Below are 27,049 nucleotides of genomic sequence, written 5' to 3' on the forward strand. Positions count from 1 at the left end.
TAAAGGAAACTAAGGTAAGAACTTGAGTGGCAGAATAGAACCAGGGTAGCCCTGTGACTTAATGAACTCTTCCACTGAGAAAACTAGGGGCGAGGTCTGAAGCTCACAGGGAGAAGATGGAGAGAATTTCTGTCTATCTTTCTGCCGCACCTCTGTAACTTTACTAAGATGTCAGTTACCCAGATGTTAAGGGATTCTGATACAAACTGAGGCAGCACAGTGAGTATCGACAGCTGCGTGGGCTACTTGTCGACTTAGTTTCCAGGGTCCCCATCTCAGTGGATGCTTGTCAGCTGCGCTGTGGCTAACACAGTTCCTGTGTCTTGCCTGGCAGTAAAAGGAGGCCTCTACCCTCTACCCTCGCATCATCTAAACAACTCTGTTAACATTTGCCCCCGAGCGTCTCTCTCTTTGTCCAGCTCCTGTCTGCTAACAGATGTCATCCAAGCCTAATCAAGCATGAAATGGTCATAAATATTTCTTTCTGGTAGATTTCACATTCACATTTCATGCAGGGACATGATATTTTTCTGCTACCTCCAGGGAGAACCTAATGCAGAAGCCAGTTACTTACACTGTAGCCTTGTTCTCCTGTAGTAAAATGCAGACCGTGTTCTCAGTTCAAAGACATAAAAAGGCAAAAAGACTTTATCTCCTGTCTTTTGTTTAACTGAACCTTTCTCTTTGCCTGTCACCCCCGCCCCCCACACATCTTCATCTTACAGTTTACCCTTACCCGGTACAAATGCTCCTTTGTGCATGAGGAAATATACAAGATCTGAAAAGAGACTGTGTCTAACCTGCTTTGGGAACTCCAGGTTTTCAAAATTAGACTCCTTAATGACTGGCCAGATACTCTTTTCAAGTAAGATGCTCCCTTTAAAGACAGAGGGGATAAGCTGCTCCTCATCTTTCTCTCCTTTGTGTGTCATTTTACAACCACCTTCATCCTCGGTAGTCAACACGATGCGAGGCATCTGAGGTATACATTTAAGGCTTATGTCAGTTAATCCAATGAAATAAGAAAAGGTAATCAACCACAAGAGAGGCCCTGTTTCCAAAGCTTAAACTTTGATATGGGATTGGGAGGAACTACTCCAGATTTCCTTCTGGATCCTTAATGAGATAAGGAATCAGTAATCAGCATGCTCGTATTTGTCTTCAACGAAACTTAGTAAATAATGAGTCCTCATCTAAAATAAAACTCTCCTAATAATACTTTCGAGGCCATATGTCTGTGTTTCTCTTTCCTATTGCTTTTGTCAAAACAAAGATCTTATACTGCTATTTAAAGTGAACTGCAGAACACTCGGTGATATACATCACAACAATGAAGCCCCCCCCAGCCCACCCCATACTCCGTTGGGCCTAATATTTGATTACTGCTAGTCAAATCAAGCTTTCAGGCAAATAATCTCCATTTTGAAAGTTAATGAGATATGGTCATGTCGATAACAGCTTGCAGGAACTTTTTATTTTAATTCCTGCAGGCTGTGCTGGCCTCTTTTCCGCAACTACTGTATGAATGAGTCAAATTTGCCAACATGGCTTATGGAGACAAGTGCACACTAATTAAAAATACCCACTGGTATCATAATTTAAATACCATGAAAATAAACTGTGAAAGTCGCTCAGATCCCATCTTGGGGTTTCCTGGGAGTACGCTGCTTCGACTATAAGATGTTTTATTGCTGGTGGATTCTTAGCTGAAAGCTGTTTTTGCATCTTTGAGGAATTGGGGATTTTGATGTAATTACACAATTTGTGTTAATATTTGTTTCACATAAGCTGTTAAGGGGCCTCTCTGAAAGGCCACTGACTGAGAAGACTGGATTGTAGTGGCAGGCATCAGATTCTCCTCCTTGACAATCCATCCACCCCCAGCTTCCATGCAGAGTGCCTGCAATGAATTTTCTCAGCCCAGGCCATGATGAATTGGAAGTGAGAACAGGGTTGTAGTGTTTGCTGTTTTATTATTTTTCCATCTTCATTCTTCCTCATGCCTGTACTTTAAAACTGCTTTTTCTCCCCCTTTCTTTGCCAAAGAAGGAAAGGATAGCTTTGCCTGTCTACCTGTATTCAATGGCAAGCCGCTGACATTCCCTCTCTGTCTCTTCATGCAGCCCCTCTGTCCAACCAAAAACATACACCTCGTTGTTGGTGGTTTAAATTTATCTAAATAATTCTGGGTAAAGGTTTCTAATGTCTGATAAATGTACATTTTGTTTCAGGTAGAAAGTTGGCACATCAGGGGTTAAAGCTCTGTGAGAGGTTAAATATGCAATTATGGTTGACTAAAACCAGAGAGACATAGAGATAAATAGAAGAAATGAAGTCCCCAGGTTCCATTCAGAAGCCTCAGTCACATTCCTACCAGGCAGAAACTCTTTAAGTACCATTTTCAGATGTTAAATCACCGTCCGCTACACATCTTTCCTGCTATTCCTGGGGGAGCAATATCAGAGGAGTGCCTGCTAACAAATGTGATCCAGTAAACAGGCATTTTTCCTCCTGTTGTTAGTACCTTTGTATTCCTACTCCCAGCTCTGTCATCCGTGCCTTCTCCCTGCTTTGAAATGAACGGGCTGAATGACTGGTGTCATCCGTTACCTAAGCCTGCACTGAGATTATAAATAAGAAATAAAAGTGGCTCTCAGCACACTGCCTTTGGGTCATCACGTCACCTTGCCCCTTACAGCCTACCGCCCACCATACCCTGCAACCTGTGCCTATTACAAACCTCCTTTCCCAGGTTCTTACAGGGGGAAGAGGTGGGTCAGGGCGTATGTGTACAGAGCTAATGAAAAGGTGCGTGCAGATCTTGGTGTAGCCTGTAAAGTTAGCTTTTTCTTTCCATAACCCCTGTTTCATGGATGTCCTTCAGGCTTTGAGTCTGGTAAGGGGACCAGCTCTTCATTTACATTTTTCTGTTGACAAACAGAGTCCATGAATATTAATTATTCTGAAGTTTATTTGTAGAAAAGGCACTTTCTAATCCTTATCAATTATTTATCAAAAATCTCCCCCACCTAATAATCTCATTAACATTATTATACTAAGGCCAACAGCAAATATGCCTTTGATAAGTTACAGTCCTAGCGTTTCCCTTCCTGTCAAGCATCATATAGCCTCCTGTGCTTCACAGCGTGGACCCCAGCTTCCATGGTCAGAACTTGCTCAGTCATGCCTCACTGTGCCCACAGAAGTAAACTCAAGCTTTCTTATAACTACTATGCTAAAGAGAGAAGAGAACAGAAATCAATACTTGGAAACTCCAGAGCTTGGGAACTTTCAAAATCCTAAAACTGGGTCCCTAGTTCTGAAAGGGGATGTCCCAAGAAATCAAGACCCCACAGTACCATGGGACACGAGTGGCCTTGAGGAAATATACTCAGTCTGGGATAGGTGAGCACTTCAAGGAACACCACAATGAGCTCACCATTCAGAATCCTGCATCTACTGTGCTTCATCTCCAATCATTATGTTAGGTTCTGCCTCTCTGAGGGGCACAAGATGCTCAGATGCTCAGAACTCATGTCATTTCACAGATGGAGAAACTGAGGCCCACACAACCCAGAGGTGGTAGGCTATGCTCCACACTCAATGTTTTCTTCCTCTGAATTCAGTATTCCATTTTGTGACAGATCCTATGTATAATTCAATTATTTTCTCTCTTTACCTTCCCTCTTCCTGGCATTTCTGTCTGGTTTGGTTTGGATTTTTAGAAATTTCCTTAGTTATTGTTTCATAGGTCACAAAGGCCCAAAACACAGAGTGTCTACAACAGAGGCAGCCTTCTGGCTTCTTTTGGAGCTGGAGAGCAAAGAAACAGCATCTGATTTCTGGGTGCTCTGGACAGTGGAAACAAAGAGGCTCAGACCCACGTAAAGAGAGCTTTCCCTTAGGCTCATGATGCCAAAGGAGGGAGGAAATAAGGCAGATAAATCTCACAGGCAGTGGACACTAGAGATGAGTTACACCAGCTGCAGAGATGAGTCCCTTCTGTTAACAGTCCACTCTTACATGGGTAGAGACTTTCTTGTTCCACGGAAGTGAGGTCCTTGTACATCAGAGGGCACTGATAGCATTGGCCAATGAGGGATCAAAGATGCAAGACCAACGGGACATCACTGTCACAAGCTTTTCAGTCCAAGAAGAAATGGCTGACACAGCAGTAGTGCTTTTGTGGCCTCAGGCTTCCAAGTGTGGTTTTATCTCTTGAGTTCTGATGCACGAAGTCCATCAGTTAAGGTCAGTAACTCACACAGTGGGAGGGTTTGGGACAAGGTCTGAGAAGCTGGGCAGACCATGCCCTGTTCTCACACATAATGTCTACTCTTCTACTAACACACACACACACACACACACACACACCCCAAAATCACAAAAGCCAAACCAAAACAGCAGGCAGAAATTATGTGTTTGGAGTCATTTCCAAGCACAGGGACAAAGGGACCCATTGCGATGAACCAGAAACTAGAGGCCCACAGGGAAAGTAGCTTGCTTCAGCTGAGAAACAGCCACAGGATTCTGGCTGGTAGACATGAGTGGTCCTGGGCCATGTTTACAGCAGATCTTTTGCATTTGGAATACTTGAGAAATCATTTTCTCCCTTTCTGTCTGGGGATCACCTTTTCCTACCACAGAGAGAGCTTCCCATGTATTGCCCAAGAACATGAGTCAGTGGTCTGAAGATTTCCCAAGAACTGCCTTGGTGTGATAGGAATACGCAGGCAGTGAGACATGCAGCTTTTCTCCCTCAACCCCTGAGTCGATCCTTTCTTGTCTTTACCACGCAACCACTTTGACTCCACAACAGGGGAAAAAGATTAAATTGTTGTTTTTGAACTTTAATTTTTGCCTTGCATAAAAATAGCACAATGGCACACTGGAATGGGACCACCACTAGCCATTGCTTGGGGGTACTATTAGCAAATCTGTGTATTACACACCGAACAAAGAGATTGTCTGCCCTGAAGCTTTTCAGTGTACACAAATTCAATAAACAAACAAATAAACAAACAAACATTTTTTTTCTATTTCATTGACAATTCAAGAGTATTGCTATATTGCCAAGGCTATCCTAGAACTTCGGCTGAGTGATCTCCTTCCTGCCTTGCCTCTATATAACTGGAAGTACCTGCATGAGTGGGAAAATTCTAAAATGACAGATGGAGTGTGGAGATGGTCAAGGTTGATGGAGGGCTGGTGGAGACTATGGATACACAGGACTGTGTGGCAGAGGGTTCCTTCTAGCTGGTAACGATGAGACACGTGACCTAGAGAGGAGGACTGAGGTCATCTCACCAGGGACTAGTGGTGTATTCTGGGAAGTCCGTGTTTCTTTCCCAGCATCAGTCAGAATCCTGTGGGATAAACCACAGGGAACCAGGCCTTGAGGAATGGGGATGGAGAAACCTTTAACCGTGGCTGGAAAGGCAAAACTGGGGAACTTTCGTTTTCTTTTTCCAAAAAGAAAGGTTCTGCAGGAATCACATGCTTAGCACTGGGCACTCCACCACCTGGCTGCTCAGAGTGTTTCCTTGAGATGCCATCTCCATGTGGTCTAGGAGAGAGATGGCAAACCACCAGCTAGGGCCAGGTCATGGACACTTTCAGTGATGTTTACCTGAAAAACAGCTGGGCCTGTTTCCCGGGCAATAGCCAGGACTGTTTGGAAACAGATGAGTCTGACAGAGATAGAAGAGTTTGTAAATCTGGAGCCGGTGTGAAGGCTCAGCAGATAAAGGAGCTTGCCACTAAGCCTGATAACCTGAGTTCAATTCCCAAAACCACTGTGGTTGAAAGAAGAGCCAACTCCCACAGGCAGTCCTCAGATCCCCCTACACGGTATGTGGTACACTCATGTCCCTCCCTCAATAAAATACAATTTAAAAAAACCCTGTAAAACAAGAACTTAAAAATACTATCTCAATAAAGTATTGGGGCTGGGGGCTGTGGCTATAAGGCACTGGTGGTGTGACTGCTGAGCACACAAAGCCGTGGGTTTGGTTCCCTACACACACTGCAAAGATGAATGGATGGATAGATGGACAGACACAATGTAAACTTGGAGTATCCTGACCCCTGATTTAAAGGCGACAAAGCTCACTTCCCAATTACTGACAGTAGACACGTACAAGCAGTTGAGCTTGTGAATACCCGGCCACACGGACACACATGGTACCTGTGTGAGGGTGCTCACTTTATGGGTACCCAACAAGACCAGTTTCTGCCTTCATTCATCTGGACGTATGAAAGTGTCATCAGCAAGCCCTATGAGGCAGGTTCTAAATACATCAGGCACATGCACGCAAGTGCTAATCAAAGGGCAAAGCCTTTATTTTGCCTGAGCTTAGTTTTTATCATCCATAAAATATGGGAGTGGATCATCCAAAGAATTTTAAAAATTCTGACTATGGAGAAAGAGCAAGGAGAGAAATGAAACAGAGTCTCACAGACATGTTCTTAGGATAAGGTATAGGGAAAGGGGTGTGCAGGGCACAGGGACGATCTAGTAGGACCGTCTAAGTGAGTGTTAGCTGAAGTCACTTTGTCACTCTTGTAGGGGGTGAAATCAGAAAGAGGACTTTTTCTTCCTTCCTTTCTTTCTTTCTTTTTTTTTTTTTTTTTTTTTTTTTTTTTTTTTTTTGTTTTTTGTTTTTTGTTTTTTGAGGCAGGGTTTCTCTGTGTAGCCCTGGCTATCCTGGAACTCACTCTGTAGCCCAGGCTGGCCTCAAACTCAGAAATCCGCCTGAGAAAGTAGGGGTCAAAATCTAAAGAAGCCTTATCAGAAAAGCATTGTGAGAAAAGCCTCGTGTGGTTATCCCATGCGATTCTTGCATGGAGCCTGGAAGGGTGCACTTTAGAGTGCCTTGAGGGGCTGCCCAGAAGCCAGGCACATAGGAAGCAGAGGCAGGAGCATCCTGAATTGAGGAGGGGCCTGAGCCCTCTGTTTCAGAGCATCAATGGTGGGGGATGCAGCACATATTCATCCTGTGTGCAAAGCCCTAGCTTGAATTCCCCAAAATGTGGAGGAGCCGCAGAGCAAGCACCTGAGGCCCTCCCGGCGGCATCCATTCCGACTCCTCCTGAGAACTGAAATAGCTTGTTTTCTCCTTGGCCCACTAAACCTGTCTCTTTGCTGCTGTGACAATACAATTGTGCCCACAGGGACACCTCCAGGAAAGGAGGCTCTCTGCCTCTCAAATCCCAGCTTTAGAGTGGGAAATTTCCAAATGACGACTTTTCTTCAAAGATTGCTTCTCAGCCTGCTCTGCTGTGCTTGCCAAAAGCAGTCATACCAGCTTGTTTTTATAGGTGAGAATGAGATAAAGACCGACGTAAAAGTGTCCTCTCTGGCGTGGCATGTGGGCTTTGGCCTCATCCACAACAGACACCGGCTAACAGGTTAGTTGACTTAACTGAAAGGCGAGAACTTGGCATAAAGTGCCAACTCTGTAAAATTCAGGCATGAACATTAAGGTCTGTTTCCTAAACCAGAAACAAACAGATATTTGGCTGCCAGGGAAACGTACATAGTTTGACTTGTAGGTTATGAATCTTTAAAATCCCCGCCGTGCGCCCTAGCACAATCCTTCATGAGTACAATCTTTTATTTATTGGCTAACCAGTTGTTCTCTGCTAAGTGGCGAATACTTCAATGTGAGCAGAGGAGGTAAGCCACGGAGATAGGAACACAAAATACCTCTCAGGGACATTTTGTCAACAATGCAAACCATTCTTAAGGCAAAACAAACCCCAACTCCAGATATTAAAACAATGAGGAGATCTGTGACTCCTCCAAGGGCCTAACTCATTCACCAGTGAGACTAGGCTAATCATGAGCCCCACCCCCACTCCCAAGATACACAAAGTACTAGAAATATTTTAACCAAATACGTTTTTGTTGGTTGGGTAAGGCGTTCAGGCCAGTTACGCAATACAATGAAAACACAGAAAGTATGGCCCTAGTCTTGTCTGTCCGCGACAGCTGTTTGGGGCACCGGGACAAAGTCTGCCATGTAAACCTCCTGGTTCCATGGACAAGACACAAGAGCAATAAACAGGAACTTGTCAACCTTAGATTGGCTGCTTTTTAAGTTGTCTAGAAAATATGTTGCAACCACTGCTATTCATGGCTGATGTGGAGTTTTATTAATAAATCCAGACTTCCCATTTCTTAAAAGCATCCTTTTTATCTTTTGATAGTACAAGGAGACAGGAATGTGGAAGGATTCTGGAGACATGGCAGAAGTCTCCCAGAATCACACTGCTTCATTCGTTGCCCACAGCACGCTGACAATTTCAGCCAGCTTTTGCCATTTCTGGAGTGGTTGAGCATCAAAAGGAACTGCTGAGGTCTTTCTCAGTAGATCAGGTTTGAGTCCTCAGTAGGAGGACACAGAGCAACAGGTGGGGAGCCATACTCTCTCTCTGAAAATGAAACCCCCGAGCCACCAATTACAGTTGCTTAAGATCTATGGACACATTTGTTAAAAAGCCAGGGCTCTGTGTGAAGAAAGGGCAGGTTGGCAATGGCAAAGCTACTGTCTTCAGTAATACTTGCTGGGTTGCTTCCTTTCCAGACACAACATAAAATGGGATGGAATGGAAGACATGTGGCAGACTGGGCTTCTGCAGTGCAGGGAGAAGAGGAACATTATGGGAGAGAACACGTGAATGAACACTTGAATGAACATTTACACAATAAATAGCTCAGGTCAGCCGGGTTGTCTGAGAAGCAGCTCAGGCCCTAGAGCCTGCAGGTGCAGGTTCGAATTCAGCTGCATCCAGTTATATTCAGTGTAAAGGGATGTGGGTAAAGAGCTCTGTTTCTGCTTATTGAGAATGGGGGATTTTAAGAGGACTCCGTTCTGGCTCGGCTGCTATGAGGGTTTGTTGCTTTTGCACAGCACCTCAGTTCAGACCCCAGAACTCATGGCAGGTAGCTCACAGTGACTTGTAATTCCAACCACACACACACACACACACACACACACACACACACACACACGAGAGAGACAGACAGAGAGAGAGAGAGAGAGAGAGAGAGAGAGAGAGAGAGAGAGAGAAAGAGAGAGAGAGACAGAAAGAAAGAGAGAGAGAGAGAGAGAAAGAGAGAGAGAGACAGAAAGAAAGAGAGAGAGAGAGAGAGAAAGAGAGAGAGAGAGGGGCTGACTCACCAATTATAAAAATCCTTCATTAAAAAAAGTACTTAGCTCACAGAGGGCTTATATAAGCACCCTGCACCACTGCATACAGTGACTCTGCATAAACCTGGAGACCACCGGTTTCTGACTCAGTTTTCTAAGGCTGCTACGTCTAATACTGTAGCTACGACCTCCTGTCAGGGATTTCCAACTCACACTGGTCTATGACAGCAGAGATGTTTGGGATGCCTCCCCCCCCCCGTCCCTACGCCTTCCCCAAATGTAATCACTGTTGAAAATAACTTGGAGCCTTGCTGCCTTGTTGAAGTTTTCCGTTTTCCTCTTTTCTTCAATGGGAGGGCCAGGTGTGGTGGTGCATGTCTGCCATTCCAGAACTCAAAAGGTCATGGGTAGCCAGACGGTGGCAGCACACGCCTTTAATCCCAGCACTTGGGAGGCAGAGGCAGGCGGATTTCTGAGTTCGAGGCCAGCCTGGTCTACAGAGTGAGTTCCAGGACAGCCAGGGATACACAGAGAAACCCTGCCTTGAAAAACCAAAAAAAAAAAAAAGGTCAGGGCAGAAGGGTTACCAGGTTTATGACCTACCTCACTGGGCTCCACAATAGGACTATGTCTCAAAGATCTATAAAAGTAAGCCAGTTAGTCAGTGACTGAAGAAATGAGTTAATATTTAAAGAATTGTTCCTGATAAGGAATTATCCAACAGCCAGGAATGTGATAGTGTACACATTTAATTCCGGCACTTGGGAGGCAGAGGCAACTGGATCTGTGAGTTTGAGGCCAACCTGGTCTACAAAGATAGTTCCAGGATAGCTACGACTGTTTGTTACACAGCAATTTATTGAAGGAAAAACAATAACAACAACAACAAAATAATCTAGTAAGGGTAGGCAAATGTGAAGAAGGGGCGTTATTAAGAAAATGACATTGTTTATAAACAATGAGGTTGGAAATCAAAACTATGAATTTTTTTTCTAAAAGTAAAATTCTACAGAATCTAAAAATTAAAATTAAAATTGAGATAAAAAGCTGAGCTGGTGCGTAAGAAAACCAGCTGCAAGGGTGCAGGCCGGCAGGCAGTCTTGGTGTCAGCCATCTTCCCGTCAGTGAAGCTCCACAGAAGGAAAGGGAGCAGCTGTATGAAAGTCAGGAGAACTCGTCTTTGAAATGGAAGGAGAAAGAACTCTAAGAGATGTTTGGGCTGGAGAACAGGACTGTAGAGCACACCTTATTTTTCTGTGTCCGTACCTGCATTGTTTAATTCTTCTGCATATTATTCTGTATGTCTTAAATTTGTAATTATTTAATATTTAATTTCCATTTCAGAACACTCAGATTACACCCACATCTAAATAGGAGCCAACATTGAAGGTTTTGCTCTCTTGGGCCCAGCAGGCACCCAGAGCTCTGGTAGACCAGGCTCTGTAGGCACCACCAAAGTTCACCGCTGGCTCACTGCCTCTGCCTCCCCAAGCAGCCGCCGCTTAACTGTGTCCCAGTCTCTCTGCTGGGGTTTCCTGGCAGCTTCACAAAATGTACCTGTACTTTGTAGGACCTTCAAATTCTGGCTTGAAATGAAGGTTTTCACTTATTCTTCTTTCTTCCAAAATTCCTCACTCTTTCAGAAATCAAAATAAACTGCAAGAATTAAATATTACCTCATTTGGAGCTTCAAAAGGGGCTCGGCAGAGCACTCGGGGAAAGCTCTTGGTTTGGTGTGGTGGATAAAGAGTGCCCTCCTGGTTCTAGATACTAATTGCACGGAAAATACAGAGGGAGGGTGACAAGTGGCACTGAGACATAAATGCCTGCCATGTGTGAAAACTCAATTTTTTTTCTTAAATGCAGGCATAAGAATTCAGCCAGAAAAAAAAATAGACATGCCAATAAAAAATGTGTGTCTTAAAATCTGTCTGCCAGTGCCCTTCCTCTCCCCAATGGGTACTCTTAGTAAAGAAAACATGGCGGGTCTTTCCCCCCTCCTTTGCCTGTATTTCATTTCCAATTAAAATTAAATATAAACTCGAACGCCACCTGGATTTTAGCAAAATCCAACCCCTGCCCTCCACCCTTCCTCCTTTTTAAAGAGAAGAACCTGGACTTACATATACAAACATTTTGGTAAATGACCCGTGGCAAATTGCGTAATGCCAGTAAAAGTTGTGTTTTTTAAGTTATGAGACCCAAAGATTTTTATCTGAAATAAAACCCTGATTCAATTCAGATTCTGGAGGCCAACTGTGTCCTTAACTCTGCCTCCAAATTTAAAACATTTGTGCAGGGGGCCCCTTTGGTGATGCTCGCTTGTGGGTACAGAGCGGAGATTCTGTATTGATTAGGATGTGTGTTTTCTTTTCTAAAATGATAAATTGGGGTACTAATTGCCTACAAGGACTGGTTCTACAGTCTTCACACTGAGGTCAGGATAAATGAAGAGATGAATAGGTAGATGGAACTGGCCATGAATTTCAGTCTACTACCCAGCGATATAAAGCACAGGGATTCCTGTAACCGTGGGAGGTAGGTCTTGGAAAACTCCAACAAGGAGAATTCAGTAGTTTACGGATTACATGTGGATATAAGACGAGTGGGGCAGGCTCACTCTAGAACACTCTAGAGAAATACCAAGTCCATACCAGACCAGACTGGTATGTTGGGATCCATACTACCTTGGCCATGGCTTTGAGCAGTGACTGTTTGGCCAAGGACAATGTGCTGCTTATCACACCAACTCTTTTAGAAAGGTGCATTTATACTGCTCCATTTTACAGATGAGAAAATGGAAGCACAGAGTGCTGGTCACATGGAACAGCTTTTCTCATGCAGGAACTGTGAAAGGTGGGGCTCCACTCTTCCAGCAGGGAATTACAGTCAAATGGTCCTCCTACCTCTACAACTCCCAAAGGGAAGTAGCCTGAGAAAGGAATGAAGAAGTGGCCGGGAAGCATGTGCCTGTGTGTGCCTGTGACTATGGGAAGGGGGTGCCCACAAGGCCTGGGAGGCACGAGGGATGGAGGAGAATGGAGAAAAGCAAAACACAAGAGTGAGTCCTGCTTTCTTTCCCACCTCTCTGGTGATTGACAGAGTTCTGACTTTTGTCACAGAAGAGTGAGGTTCAGTAAGGATGATGTGTATTTGTCACTGGTCATGGTGGAAGCATCCAGAACACTGGTGGATCTGGAGAGTACATCCAGACAAGTGGTTGCTGAAGAGATAGATATGAGAGGAATTTTTAAAATTATTTTACTGTTTCGAAAAAAAAATGTGATCCAGGCACTACACAGGATCAAGATCATTATATGTCCTTCATATGCATTTCATTTGCATCCTGCAGGGTGGTAGCTTAAAGCACCTTCTGATTTTTACTAGAGATCTAATGTTGCTATGGAAACCTTGAGATATACAGAAAAGCAAAAAGTATTTGTAAATAAATAAGAATCCTACAATTAAACCAAGGAGCAGGGTTCAGGGTACCTTCCTACACAACAAAGCATGATCAGTCCTTGGGTTATTAAATACTAAACAAATGTTGTTATTTTTATGCATGTTACATGTGTGTGAGCAGATGTTTGTACTCATGGTACATGCCACAGAAACAAATGCACTTACCAGGTGCAGCCACCTTAGCAGCCCAGGTATGATATTCTTAATGGCTACAAGACTTATGTCAAAACCACCTACTGAACTTTTCTTCTCCCATCAGATTTAGGAAATACTCAACTGTTTATCTTTTAAACACTACACTAAAAAACACAGTAATGGATTAAATTCTTTGTATTCTACATACTATTCTTGTAGGTTAAACTCTTATTGATGGTGGCAATGATGTTAATAATAACAGCACCAGTAGACATCTGTAGACCATTACAATGTGTTACCATTTCTTGGTCCTTTGTTATCCTTGAGATAGTAAATGTTAATGCCCCCATTTGATGGATATGAAAACTGAGGTGCAGAGTTTTCAGATGTCCACAATAACTCATCTTGGAAGGATTGTGACTTGGGCCAGAGCTTAAACCCTACAGTGTAGCCTTGCCTGCCAGCCATTCCACCAGTGTGGATCTTCAGCCAAGCAGTGGAGGATGGGCCAGAGAAACCAAAGAAGCAAATTGTTGGGCTCAGCCTGAATTTTGAGAATTCTGAAGGAGGGTCTGGCAATCAGTTCTAAGAAGCCCTCAACCCAGTCCCATGAGAACCTCTGAGAAAGATGCGATTCCCTGCAAACAAAGCAGGCAACATGGATCTCTGAGCCAAAGGGGCTGTGAGAGTCAGCTGAAAGTCTTGGTCAAACTGCCCAAGAATGGTCTGAATGAACTCATGCCTGCCACAAAGGGCTGACCCTGCTCTGTGGATCACGTCTATGAACCTGGCTCAGTTTATCATGGACCTGCCTCGCACATGGGTTCTGCAGTGAGGAGAGATGAGGAGTGTACAGGCTGGTCGCAGCTACTTGAATGAATGTGACATGACTCTCAGTGCTCCAGGCTTAACCTGACCCCATGCCTTCCAGAGCTTTCCTCAGAGTCTATTGGTACTTTGTGATACCTGAGAAATAATTCCAGGAACATGTGTTGAGTATTTACAGCCAAAAGAAGAGCCCTGTTCCAAGTCAGAAATAGATTTCTAAAAGGCTTAACATAAAGTAATCATGGAAACCTATAGAAATATTTGTCCAAACATTGAACAAGTTAGCATACCAAAAAGTCTACAGAGTGAATGAGAAGGGTCATCTACGGAATTGTAAAAGTATGTACTTACACATATGCATGCACACAACTACATGCATACGCATACATGCATGCCTCCCCAAGATATATACCCACATATACCTGTATGAACACATACACTCACCCACCCACACACACACACAAACACACATACTCCACAGCAAACGTTGTCTGACAATAGGAATAATAGGGCCTATGTGACAGAAATAAACACATTTTCATCAATTGTGAAATATAGTAACTCACTGGATAGGCTTAAAAAAAAAAAAAAAAAACCAGAAGCAACTATGTAAGAAAAGGAAAGAAAAAGAGGCCCCAAAAGGATAAAAAAATACCAAAGCTGACTCCATCTTCTGGAAAATGCAGTTACTAAGTGCACTGAACAACAATCTTCAGATTTGACAACTATTATCAAATCAGGTACTAAGGTTTCAATTATTCTAATTATAGGATGAGGTAAGTAGCTAGAATTTGATATTAAAGCATAGGAAATACAGACCTTACCAAGGAAACAAGCCAGACTTAGCAGGCCCCGCCTCATCCCTGGAAATCTCACACTCACACCATGGGCTATGTTAACAGAGACTCCAGCAACTACATCCTGCAGCCCAGGGAACTCAGGTCCCGTCATGAAGACACGTCAACTTGCTATCTGCCACCAGCTGCTCCATAGCTCAAATCTAATCTCACATATCTCAGGATTAAAAGAGTCAAAGACAAACTTTTCGGATCCTTCATTATCCAAGCCACAAGTCAAAGCTATATAGCTCAGCAATGCATCTCCCATGCATTATTTCCCACTGAAAGGTTTAAAATAAATCAGCAGATGTTCACATACTGAGTTTCTGTTTTCTAGTTTTCACTAAAGTCTTTAAAAAAAATCCCACCATGCACATACTAATTTTCTCTCTCCAGGCCACTGGGGATTTATGACCCAAATCACTCTTCTATCGATTGATTAGCTTATGCATGTCTCCTTCAGTTTATCTTTGTGTGCATTAAGATTTCTATTGATGGTTCATGTATGTGCTTCTATATCTTATTGCACCTCAATTAGACTGTGAATTCCTAGAACGCAGAGGGAAAGGGAAGGCTCTATTTCTCTGTGGTGTCTGATGGTGAGAACATGAACGGGACACAGCTTAGACTGGCAGCAAGGGAGCCATGGCCGAGGCAGCTGCTCTCAGTGACTCACCAAGGATGTCCAATGCCCATCTCCTCAGCAGGCTGCCTGAAGGGTTTCTTAACTATTACTAATGTCCAATTTCTTAAATTGTAAGACACTATCAGTTAAATTACCAAAAACAAGAACAAGGGAAGTGTGAATACACCCACCTAGTACTGCATCAGACTAGAAACTGCAAGCCAAAGTTATAAATTATGTGTGTGTGTGTATAAATATATGTGTATGTATGTAGACCCCCTATACACACACACACTCAAGCACATACATACACATACAACATACTCAAACACATTCACATAACGCATACTCACACACACATATACTCACAGACCAGCCCCCTCTCCACACTAAATAACCCAGGGGAGGGCTACTATTTCTGTACAGTGCAAGTCTGTGGACTCTGTAGGGTTTCTGGGGCATATAACTTGTGCTGAGAGAGGTTACCTTGACTGGCTCTTGTAACAGTTAAATCTTTACTGTCAGTTTGATGGGGTTTAGAATCACTAGAGAAACACACCTGTAGAGGTATATCTATGAAGGCAGCATTGTTTAAAAATGAATACCACCATAAATATGGGTAGCCACATCCAATGGACTGAACTACCAGACTGGATAAAAAGGAGAAAGCAAGCTAAGCGTCAGCATCCATCTTTCCATTTCCTGACCATGGAAGCAACGTGACCAGATGTCTCCCGTTTCTGCAGCTGTAACCTCTCCCACTGACGGGACTGGACCCTCACAAACTGCAGGGCAAAATTAATCTCGGCATCCTTAAATTGTTTCTGATAGCCATGTTGTCACATCTGTGAGAAAATTACTATGACAGCTGTGTAGGCATGCAGGCAGCTGTAGACAGTGATAAACAAAGGGTAGAACTGCATTTACATAGGACTCGCCTCAGTACAGAACGGTAGGCTGGATTCAGCCTGAGCATCATAGCTCTTTGGTTCCTGTTCTGGTCTGAAGGCTCAACATAGCACCTTGTACACAGATCGTGCCCAACAGGCAGCTGAGGCAGGTTGAAGATTCCTTTCAGAACGGCAGCCTCACAATCACTGTCATGAATCACCCCATTACAGAATGTAACCTTGACAATGGTGATGGGAACTAAAGCATACCCACCCCAGGCATGATGTTGTCCCCATCTGACCGACAGGTGAATGCTACAGTAAGTCCATCCATAAGGACGCATGACATAGACACATAATACACAGCATAAAACTTTGTATTTATAAGACAAGTATAAGTCTCATGACCCGAACAGCAGAATAAAAAGGAAGCAGGTAGAGGCATTTCCACCCAGTGCTTCTGCACGTTGAATGCTTATTGCACCGAAATGGAGATCTCACCAGGAGGAAGGAGCAAAATGAGGGGAGGTAAGCAATATTATCAAGGTGTTATTTATCACACACATTAGGACCAAAAATAGTCAGAAAAGAATGAGCATCGTGTCATTCTCTCGCCGTCTTTGACCTTGTAAAAGGTTGCTGAGTTCTTATGGAGGATAATGAGCGTCAGTGGGGGAAGCCTTCCTTAGAAGAGAGTGGCTCTGCACCACGCAGCCTTGAAAAATTAATATATAATAATTATAATCACGAAACGCCACTCTTGCCCTGCTTTATGATGCTACATCTTATTTTATTAAAAATTTCCCCAAATCTTTCTTCCCTTGACTGTGAGAGGCATGGCTCTGCTATGGAAAAGCAAAAGACATTTTACGCACAATTTTCCCTCGACTAGAAAGAGGTATATTGTGCCCTTCAGTGAACATAAAATTGATATTATCATCTCTTAGTTTATATCTCACTACTTAACCTTCAGATTAAAAGTTATTGGATTTGAATGACTAAAAAGACATCATGTCACCTTCCCTCCTCTGTGGAGAGACACAAGTTCAGGGCAAGACAAAGCAGCGTGGGAAGGGTACGCAGTGGGGACGAGCAAGCAGTGGGGATGGCAGACTGGAGCCTTGCTCAGGGGCTCAAGGAGAGACCACAACAGGGCACTCACAGCTGGGAGCATGAAAAATGGCAGTGTATATACCCTGGGCTTTTAGAAACCTTGCTGAAGATGAATGTGTGGGGAGACGTTAATCTGATTTTGAGTATCATCATAAAAGGAACAAGCAAGGGTCTGCGGAGATAGCCCTATCAGGGAACCGCTTGCTTGCTAAGCAGTAGGACTTGAGTTCAATCTCAGCACCCATATTTTAAAAAAATTAAAGCCTGGTGTGGTAGCTTGCCAGTTATCTTGGTGCTGAGGAAGCTCGGGCATGCATACCTCCAGGACTTAAGATGTCAGTAACTCTAGCCTACCTGATGTGAGCTCCAGGCTCTATCTTAAGAAATTAAAAAAAAAAAAAAAATCAAAGAACGAACTAGGATGACAAAATTGGGAACAGCACATGAAGCTATGCTCTGATCTCAACTTGCAATCCTAGGTGCATGCATAAGCACACACACTTCATACACACACGGACACACTTAACAGGGATTAGCATACTAAATTCAAGAGAAAACTTAAGAGTTAATAAGAAAAAGAACTGTACCCTGCATAGGTAGTACATACACGGTTTCTGCAAAAGCTACCGGGGCCATCTAGAAGGATTAGAGAGAGTCCAGCTTGCACCCACCATCCCTTACTTTTTCAACTTAAATGCAGGAAGTTGAGTTCCATCCCTGGGCAGTTTGACTTCCACCTCTCGAATGAGTTTACCAACAGCACCAACTGTTTAATAATTACACACGGTACTTTTCCAGCAAAAGATACACACTATGCGCTCCTCCCCCAACCCCTTGCCATTTTAAAAACAAATTCACTCTAAGAAGCTTTTGTCAATATGGAATAAAGACTCTATCACAGATCCAGCTTAGTTAGTTTTGTTCTCTAAGATAGATAAGCCCCGCTCTGTGATCAATAGGAGCACAGGCGTTTTATCAGCATTCCCATGTGACTCTTGCAAGAGGTTCTAGTAACACGCCAAGGCTGAAGGCAAAGTACTTGATAACATTAATCAGAATAAACAGACACAACTGTAGTGACTTTTAGCCATATAAGAGGGCTTTCTTTCTTTCTCTTCCTTCCTTTTTTTTTTTTTAAAGATTATTTATTATTATATGTAAGTACACTGTAGCTGTCTTCAAACACCCCAGAAGAGGGCATCAGATTTCATTACGGATGGTTGTGAGCCACCATATGGTTGCTGGGATTTGAACTCAGGACCTTCAGAAGAGCAGTCAGTGCTCTTACCTGCTGAGCCATCTCACCAGCCCCTCTTCCTGCCCTCCTTTCTTTCCTTCTTTCTCTCTTTTGGACAAAAGTCTCAAGTAGCCCAGGCTGGCCTAGAACTGAAGTTCACTAGCTATGTAGCTGAGAATGACTCTCAACTCCTGACCCAAATGACAGGTCTGTGCACTATCCCCGGCTGGGAAGGTACGGTTCCTTTTGCCATCTCAACACCACTGTGAACCACCTGAGAAGGGAGTCCCCATGAGGGGCTGTCTTCCCACCCCAGTATGCCATTGCTGGGCTGTATGCTGGAAAGTATCAGAGACAGAGAAGTATTGTCCTTTCCTGGTGGGACTTACAAGATGTTAAAGAATTCATGCAAAGGGTTGCAGGAGAAAAGGGGAGGGAGCCATGATAGATCCCTAGTCAAATAGGTCCAAGGTTGGTGGCCCATTATTAAATACTGGACTCATGGCTGCCAATCCCCCATGGACGATGACTCTGCTTGCTGGGCCCGTTCTCAGAGTTTCCACAGAAGCAGGGACTGAGGCCTCACAGAGGTACGCTGTCACAGGCCTTCCCAGAAGCTTCTCCTGTGGTCCCAGCTTCTCTCCCTGACTCCTGCCTAATACTCTCAGCCCTTGAGCTTGCTTTGCCAGTCCACACCCATCAGTCTGCTCCTTATATCACCTCCTCCACAGGAGTGGGCAATCAAAAGTTGAATAAAACTCATGTATACAAAAGAACAAATTAAGTTCTGTAGGCCAAAGTGGAAAGATGTTCAATACAGGGCGAACAATTCTCATCTGATACGTTTGAGCTCAGAAATTTTTGGAAGTTTTTACTTTGAAATATCTACCCAGTCTTACTGGTTAAACATTCCTACTTAATTAGAACAAACAAACACACAAACAACAACAAAACCAAAAAACCCAAATGGTTTCCAAACTGAAACTTTTCTTTAGAATTGAATCATCCCTTAGTTCTGGATTTCAGAAATATGGGGATTTTGGACTTTCCTGAAGTGTTTCTTCCCCCACAAAGGATCTTGCACTGAAAGTGTGGTCCTTATTTAGTGACACTATTATGAGAGGTTCTGGAAACTTTAGGAACAGGGCTTAGGGAGCTGACCGTAGGTCTCTGGGGTCATGCCTTCACACTGAATCTTGTCCTGAGTACCTTTGTTTCCTGACCAGCATGAGGGGAGTGGCTCTGCCAGATGTACCCATCACCATGACATCTGTCCCACCATGTCACAGACATAATGGAGCCAACGATTCTGGATGGAAACCTTTGAAACCGTGAGATAAAATAAACTTTTCATCCCATCTCACTATGGTTTCTCTCAGGTGTCTGATCACAGTGGCACGTGTTCTCATAACAAAGGATAGCACACTCACAGGGGGTGAAAAACAGAAACACAGGTTTCTGCTTCTGTGAAGTGAATAAAACACAGAGTTTAACAAGGGTCTCTGGAATGTTGTGACACTTCGAAATTATAATAGATTTGAGATCAAAGTTAATGCGATGAAAGAAAATTTGGAACAAGAAGTTCAGATCTCTCCATCAACTTTCCCCTCATTACTCTGAGGACCACTTCCATTTATAAGGCCATTCTTTCTTGTCATAAAAGCAGCCAATCACCTGGAGACCCTTTTTATCAGTAATCTATGCACCACCTAAAAGTCTACTAGACTCCATCAGGCTGGCTGTATGTTTATGTCATCCGAACTTTCCAGTTCGCTTCCTTGGCTCTGCTGTCAATAAGCCAAGCAGTTATAACACAGCAGTGTGGGTCCCCCAGCCTCAGAGGACAGGCAGAGGGTGGATAGCGGAGCAGAGCAAACACTTTGCAATCCCTGAGGATAAACTGTCAACAGGTTATCGCTGAAATGCTACCTACCTCCCCGGCGTTCACCAGGAGATTCTTCTGATTTGATCAGCTAGAATGAGGTTATTTAATTTTTTATTAGTTAACATATCAGGGCTTAAAGTGACTGTCTCAGAGCAGCAAAGCCTGCTCTTGAAGCTGAGCGCTGACACGTCACTCCCGATACGGTGATGTCATCTGGAGCTCTGTTCCCATGATCTCTTAACATAAAGGAGATCTCTCTCCCCTTCTGGTCTCCCACGCCATTTTAATTTCCAATGGAGAGATTAATGACATACAACTGTTCAGCAATCACAACTTGAAAGAATTTCATATGAGGCCTGCAAGTTACATAAATCTTTGAAAACAATATCTGGATGGAGGCAGGGCTAAACCAACAGAGACGAGAGAGCTAAATTTAGTATTCAGGGTAAAATATGCTTTTTTTTCCAGAAATAGATACCAGAGGAATTAAGAAAAAGAGGGGGTGAGGGGCTGTTTTTGTTGTGGCTGGCTTCTCTTGACTTACCAGAATTATCTAAATTCCCATTTCTGCTTTCTTCCTATTTGTTTGCAGGGTTTCATTAACATGGGCATCACTGATTCCTACCATACACTTTTATGCATCAAAAAAAAATTTTTTTGTATCAAATCTGGGCAATGTCTCTGATAACAGTTTCAACAGAGCAATTCCTTTAAAATTAGAGTTTAGTTTTTTCACCTAGCTGCTAAAGAACATGTTAGCTTCTAGCTTGCACTGGGTCCTAGTAGGACACTCTATATTAATAATACTTTTCTCTACCCCACCTTTCTAGAAAGTTCCCTTCTAGGATGCTGAGGAGTCCATCATTTCTTTCCTCTCAACAACATCAAAAGAGCCTTCCCAGGCAGTGGCAATGGGACAGGTCACTTCAATGGAAAAGTAACAGAAGACAGAGCTAACCTAGACTGGCACCTCAGCCTCATGCCCACACTCCTGGATCCATTGTGTCTAGGTCACTCTGTGCAAAGCAAGGACTAATAATAAGTCCCATAATTCTGACACCGTTGCCTTAAAGAAGGTAGTATGCATGAGAAACCAAGGCATGTGCTTTGCACATGAAGCGGTCAACCTCTCTCCAGTAAGCTGAATAACAAAGACAAATGAGGAGCTTCATGCCTCCAGTTTGAAAGTAAAGAGGAAAAAGTTTAAGTACTTGTTTTTATGCTAAAAACCAAGATACACTAACTTTACACTACCTTACAACATGGAATTACCAAAAGCATTACCTTTTCTAGCCAGCCTCTGGAATCCACATGACACTCTTGGAGCCCATATGGACACCATAACGGTTAATATTAATTGTTAACTTGATAGAACATATAATCAACTAGGAGACAAATCCCTGGGTGTGACTGGGAAGGTGTTTAGATTAGACTAATGGGGGTGGGAAGTCCCAAAGGTGGGAGACACTCCCACATGGGCTGGGGTCTTGGACATGAAAAGGAGGCTGAGCGCCTGCCTTCATGTCTCTCTGCTTCCTGACTGCAGGTGCAAAGTAACCACCTGTGTCTTTGCTCCATCACTTTCCCACCATGATGGACTATTGTGAGCCAGAATAAATCCATCCCTCCTTAGACGGCTGTTCTAGGTATTCTGCCGTGGCAGTGAGAAAAGTAATGAATATAGTTACCCAACTCCATGGATGCTCAAACCTCTGGTACAACACAGTAATGGATTTGCATGGAAACTAAGCGCATCCTCTTCTTACGGACTTTAAAGTAACCTCTATACTACTTATGATAACCCAACCCAAGGCAAATAGCATTTAAGTAGTTGCTAGGCCTGTGCTTTGAGACTAAGGACAAGAAAATATAGACATGTTCAGCTCAAAGTAGTTTTCCTCCCGAACCTTAGGTCCACAATTGAATTTGTTAACAGAACCATGTCTACAAGGAGCAAACTGTTAATGTCACTATGTAAGTAACTATGATTCTGCTAGATTCCTCCAATTATCCATTTTCTAAATCCCTGTTGAATGTATGTCACCACATTATTTACCCATGCCCTAGAGAGTTGATCCATTCACTCTGAGAGTTCAGGCTCCTATGTAACTATCTGCACTTTACCTCCCTCTTATTCCCACAACTACAGTGGGACCCTTTTATTCCTCGTCCCTCCCATGATGCTTCTGCAAGCCCTTCCCTACACTTTCTCCCCCCTCTTTCCTCCTTGCAAATCACTGAACATTTTCCTCTTTGTTTACACCGTTGACTTGAGTCACAGTCTTTCTTTGACCAAAAACTCCAACATTTAAACCAAATGTCAGAGAAGCTACAAAAAAATAAGACCTTCGTTTGCTTATTCTGCCTTAAGTAACAAGCACTCCAGTTGCAAGCGTGGAATATCTTTTTTTAAATGACTTTCTCACCCATTCTCTGGATGTCATTCTCCTGATATGAAATGATAACCACACCCCAAAACCACAGCCACCCCAAAATTCATAGCCACCAAAACTCTCCTTCTGGTGATTTGCACACAATAAAATGGCAAGTGATACCAAAAAATTTACAACCCCCACCCAGAAGAAATCACCCATCATTTAAAAGGGGGATGTTGTTGAGAAATAGCTGTTTTATTTAACAGCTATTCATTTTTATTGAATAAACATTTTCTGGTATGCATTCTGTTAATTGACCTGCCAGCATATGCTGTATATGGAGAAACTTCTAAACATTATGTTCTATGTAATATGCTTATCTGAGGAAGCTCTCATTTGCAGCAATATGGAAATAAAATCCTGCCTTCAAGAATTCAAGACTTTTCAAATGCATTAATCCACACAGTTTATGAAATTGCTCTGGACATTTTAAAATCCTTCCCTTCAGGAGGGAGGGAACACAACCTTAACAATCAATAATAGTATCTGCTGCTAAGTTCCATAATGGAGGAGGTATTCCCCAACACGGAGCTCAGAGACAGAAATGGGGGCAGGCATAATAGGAAGTAAAAAGCAGTTATGGTATAGGGTAAAAGGACCACTCAAGGGCTCCGAGAGAATGTTCAGAAATGCTATCAAATTACATTATTAAAAGACCATTGTAATAGTTCCAGGGCCTGGATATAAATAGAGTTGAAACATTATCGAGACAATATGCTTTGTTTTGAGGAGGGAAGACAGGGCACTTGTATAGATATGGTAGGCTCCTCCAACTAATGGCCGTACCTCTCTCTGGCTGGGGGCTTTCTGAATGGTGATGCATCTTCTAGCCCCATTGCCTAGCTGATTTGCCTAGAGGGCAGGGACAGAACTTGGCCGGGTGGAGCCACTGCGAACTGCAAGGCTGCAGGGCTCCCTGTCTTCGGAGGCAATTCATCTCCCAACAGCTGCTGCCCTTGTGGGATAGTCACCCAAGGCTGCCAGACACTCTACTTTTTCTTGAGGGTGGAAGGAAAAGCAAAGTCCTCCCATTTCTCCAGGCTGTCAACGAGATAATTCTTTAAAACAAATTCTGTGTGGGACTCAACTTGGACAACCAATGGAATCACTATGGTAGTGGCTCTTTGTGAGAGCTTCTGAAAAGGGCACTTGCTGTAATTTGTAGTCATGATTGGCAAGAAGGAACCCAACAAGGAGATCACTTGGCACCCACCCTCACCTTCCCTAATAACACCAAAAGGCTCTGGTGCAAGCAGAATACTCATTCTTTGTAACTCACGGCATGATTAACTCGCTTTTACACAGGCAGCTTGAAGCCAGATCTTTGTGTTCCATGGACTTCTGACATATTTTACAGTTCTCTCTTCCACTGTCCTACATTAATCAAAGCTGTAACCCCTGTTGTCTTTGTACTACGGAATCAGAATGTGCCCCTGGCGAGGAATGGGGGAAAAGTCAACAGGAATTAAATTTCAGTGCAACTGTTTACTCAACTGTGGCCTGCAGATATTGAAATTTTATCCGTGGTTTTGTGTGACTACCGCAGTAATGAATTCAGCATGGCTGCGACTTGCTCGGCGCTCTCTGGCATTCTCACTTCGAGTTAAAAACCTGCGGGAGGAAAATGACGAAAACCACGCAGGTCTACGAGCAAAACTCACAGTTTTCTCCACGTGTTTAATTGCTGCTGTTTTCCGGGCTGCAGAAAAGTTGGGGAGCTTGGGGCCCCTGGAATATTTGTGAGCCTGTACTTTCTCTTCTGTCACCTTTCTACACAATCCCATTTCCCCCAACCAACCTGGGCAGAGGCTTCACTTACACAGGGAGTCAAAGCAGCTGGTGATGTTTTATAAGGCCTAAGAGGGCTCGCCAACCATAATAAGTGGGGCTTTAGTCACAATCCTAGACTCGACAGATGCCTTTCTCCCTCAAACATATCAGTGACAAATAGATAGAAAATTGCCGTGAAATATTTATTTTCAAGCTTCAAAGTGGAATCAAAAATCAAGTGCCTGAACACCGCATGGAAGACCACTGATTTAACAACACGCTCTGTAGGTCTCACTATCCGCTAACTCGCTGGTGACACATTATTTTGGGGAAAGACGCAGCTGAAGTGTGCGTCCCAAACTTTCTCCTGTGTCATTCATTTGCTACTGATGCTATGGTTTTGGGGGGATTTTGTGTGAATAGTAGGAATATTAAATATGTAAACTTTCGTGGTTGGGTAAATGCTTTTTGTGTTACCTGTTCAAACTTTTTTATCTTTACATTTGGGTATAAGAGAGGGAGGGGAATTTCAGAGAATCAAACCCGGGTCCTCAGGTTTGGTGGTCAGCAATTTAACTGCTGGCTCCTTGGTTAAATATTTCAATATTCTGAATAATTAATTGTTCACCTATCAAGTAAAATTAAAAAAAAAAGTTAATCTCCCACTTACTTAACTGATGTTCTCTAGATGCAAATGACTTGAGCCTTGCATTGCATGGGCCTTACCTCAACAATGTCATAAAGAAATGGCTGATCTTGACTTCCATCTTCTAAGGGCATACCAGACAGTATTCTAAAACTACTAACTACCTGTATAATCATAAATACACAAGGCTACCATACAGACGTGCAACAGCACAAATATACTCCTGCCATTTAGCGCTGGGTTTCCTAACAACATGAATGGTTTAGGACTCAACCATCAAGTGTTAAGTGCACAAAATTAATACAGCACAAGTAAAATAAATTCTGGCTGACAGGGTGCCTATGGTGGAGGCAGAAATGGCTGGGGTGACAAGAAAAGAGATCAAGTCATACCTCAAAATCCCCATGAACCGACTTGGTTTGTCTGCCAGCCTCCCTTTCTTTTCCTTTCCCGGCCTCTCCTCCAGCTGGCTCTATGGTCCCATTCTGCACCAACCCATATCTAATGGGTTCACAGTCTACTGTGATATTTTAGTACTATATTTAAGATACTGATGGATTTTAATGCATGTCTGGAATTCAACTATTTGGGAGGTGGAGACGAGAGGATCCAGAGCTCGTGGCTGGCTTTGGGTGGGTATATAGCAATTTCGAGCCAGTAGCCTAGCTACATGAGAAGCTGTCTTAGAGAGAGGAAATACAGCCCCCTTCCAAGTGCCTCACCCCTAAGAATTTGATTCAAATTTTAAGAAAGTAGTTTGAAGGTTTGTCCTTTTCTTGTATGACATTTCCCAACTATTTCTCTATGGAAAAGTTACAAAATTTCCTCAAGATATGTTCATTCCTTTCTTTTTTTCCCCTCTCAAATACCTGATTACAAATGGTGCCACAACTACATGCAAGATAAATGAATCAAGGACAAAACCTGCCCTGTTATCAGGAACAAGAACTTGAAATATTTCCTGATCCCATGGGGTGGGAAAGCAAATCCAGTCTTCAAGGAAATGCTATTTACATCTGAATTTTTACCAACACAATGCCATGTCTTAGGTCACCTGTACCACAGGGAAATGTTTCAACAGTCAGTCCCAAGGACTGGCTTCCACCCTGGGAGGGCAAAGAGGGGAAGAAAATGTCCCAAGCCAAGGACATGTTGAAGAGGTTCAGATAGGAGATCAGTTAAAAGCAACACTGAGATTTTAGCCAACACTGTGTGATGTCAGACTCCAGGAAACATGCAAATGCGTACACCCTAGTTCCTAGAAGTAGGAGGAAGTCATGTCCCAAATTGATGTCTGTCTTATACACATGGTTCTGTTATTCATGTCCACTTATGTTTCTATGTGTATCTATTGGACTGCTCACTCCACCCCAAGCATTGTGGCTCCCATTTCTTTCATCTCTTAGCTCTGATTTTCTTTCTTCCTAAGGCTTAAGCTTCTGTTTAATTATTGTTTTACTTTTCAACTAAAGCATCAACCTTTAAGAGTCATTTTAATTGAAGAGTAAAAGTTTAGGTGACACACTGGGGTCTGGAAGAGAGTGGCTCAAGGTCCATTCAACCTCAAGCCTAACAGTCACTATTCAGAAGGACACTTGCACCCCCTGAGGGTTTCAAAATTCATTTCATCCAGGAGGACCCCTAGAAGCCTAAGAATATGCTGCTTATAGGCATCTGGATATGCTGCAGCAGGGACAGTGGCTCAGTTACCACTCAGCACCCCGGCTCCCAGGCAAGTACCTGCTGTTGCTGCTGCTGGACGTGGGCAAGGTCGGCTGTCCCCAGGTCCACCGCTGGTGCCTCTCCGTTGGACCGAGCGTCACGAAGTGCCCCACACTCTAGTAAGTGGTTGCCACCGCCGGACCCGTTCTGGATGGCTGATCCGTTACTTTTTGTCTCAGACCCAGATTCTTGCATCATGACTCAAAAACCTGAGGGGAGGGGGAGAGATAGAGGTAGGGAGGAAGTGGAGGGAGAGAGGGAGAGAGGGAGAGAGGGAGAGAGGGAGAGAGGGAGAGGGAGAGGGGGA

At 43.4% G+C, this 27,049-nt stretch overlaps 1 protein-coding gene across 12 annotated transcripts in view; it reads right to left on the minus strand.

Moving 5' to 3' along the window:
- Foxp1 (forkhead box P1) overlaps positions 1-27,049 on the minus strand; it is a 600,509-nt gene that overhangs the window by 207,488 nt on the left and 365,972 nt on the right. For all 12 annotated transcript variants that reach the window (XM_031382737.1, XM_031382735.1, XM_031382736.1 and 9 more), the window contains one exon: positions 26,761-26,951. In XM_031382737.1, coding sequence (XP_031238597.1) covers positions 26,761-26,940 — 180 coding nt within the window. In that variant the 5' untranslated portion in view covers positions 26,941-26,951. Of the gene's footprint in view, positions 1-26,760; positions 26,952-27,049 lie in introns of those variants that run through there.

The sequence above is a fragment of the Mastomys coucha genome, unplaced genomic scaffold (genome assembly GCF_008632895.1).
Source record: "Mastomys coucha isolate ucsf_1 unplaced genomic scaffold, UCSF_Mcou_1 pScaffold20, whole genome shotgun sequence".
Taxonomy (NCBI): domain Eukaryota; kingdom Metazoa; phylum Chordata; class Mammalia; order Rodentia; family Muridae; genus Mastomys; species Mastomys coucha.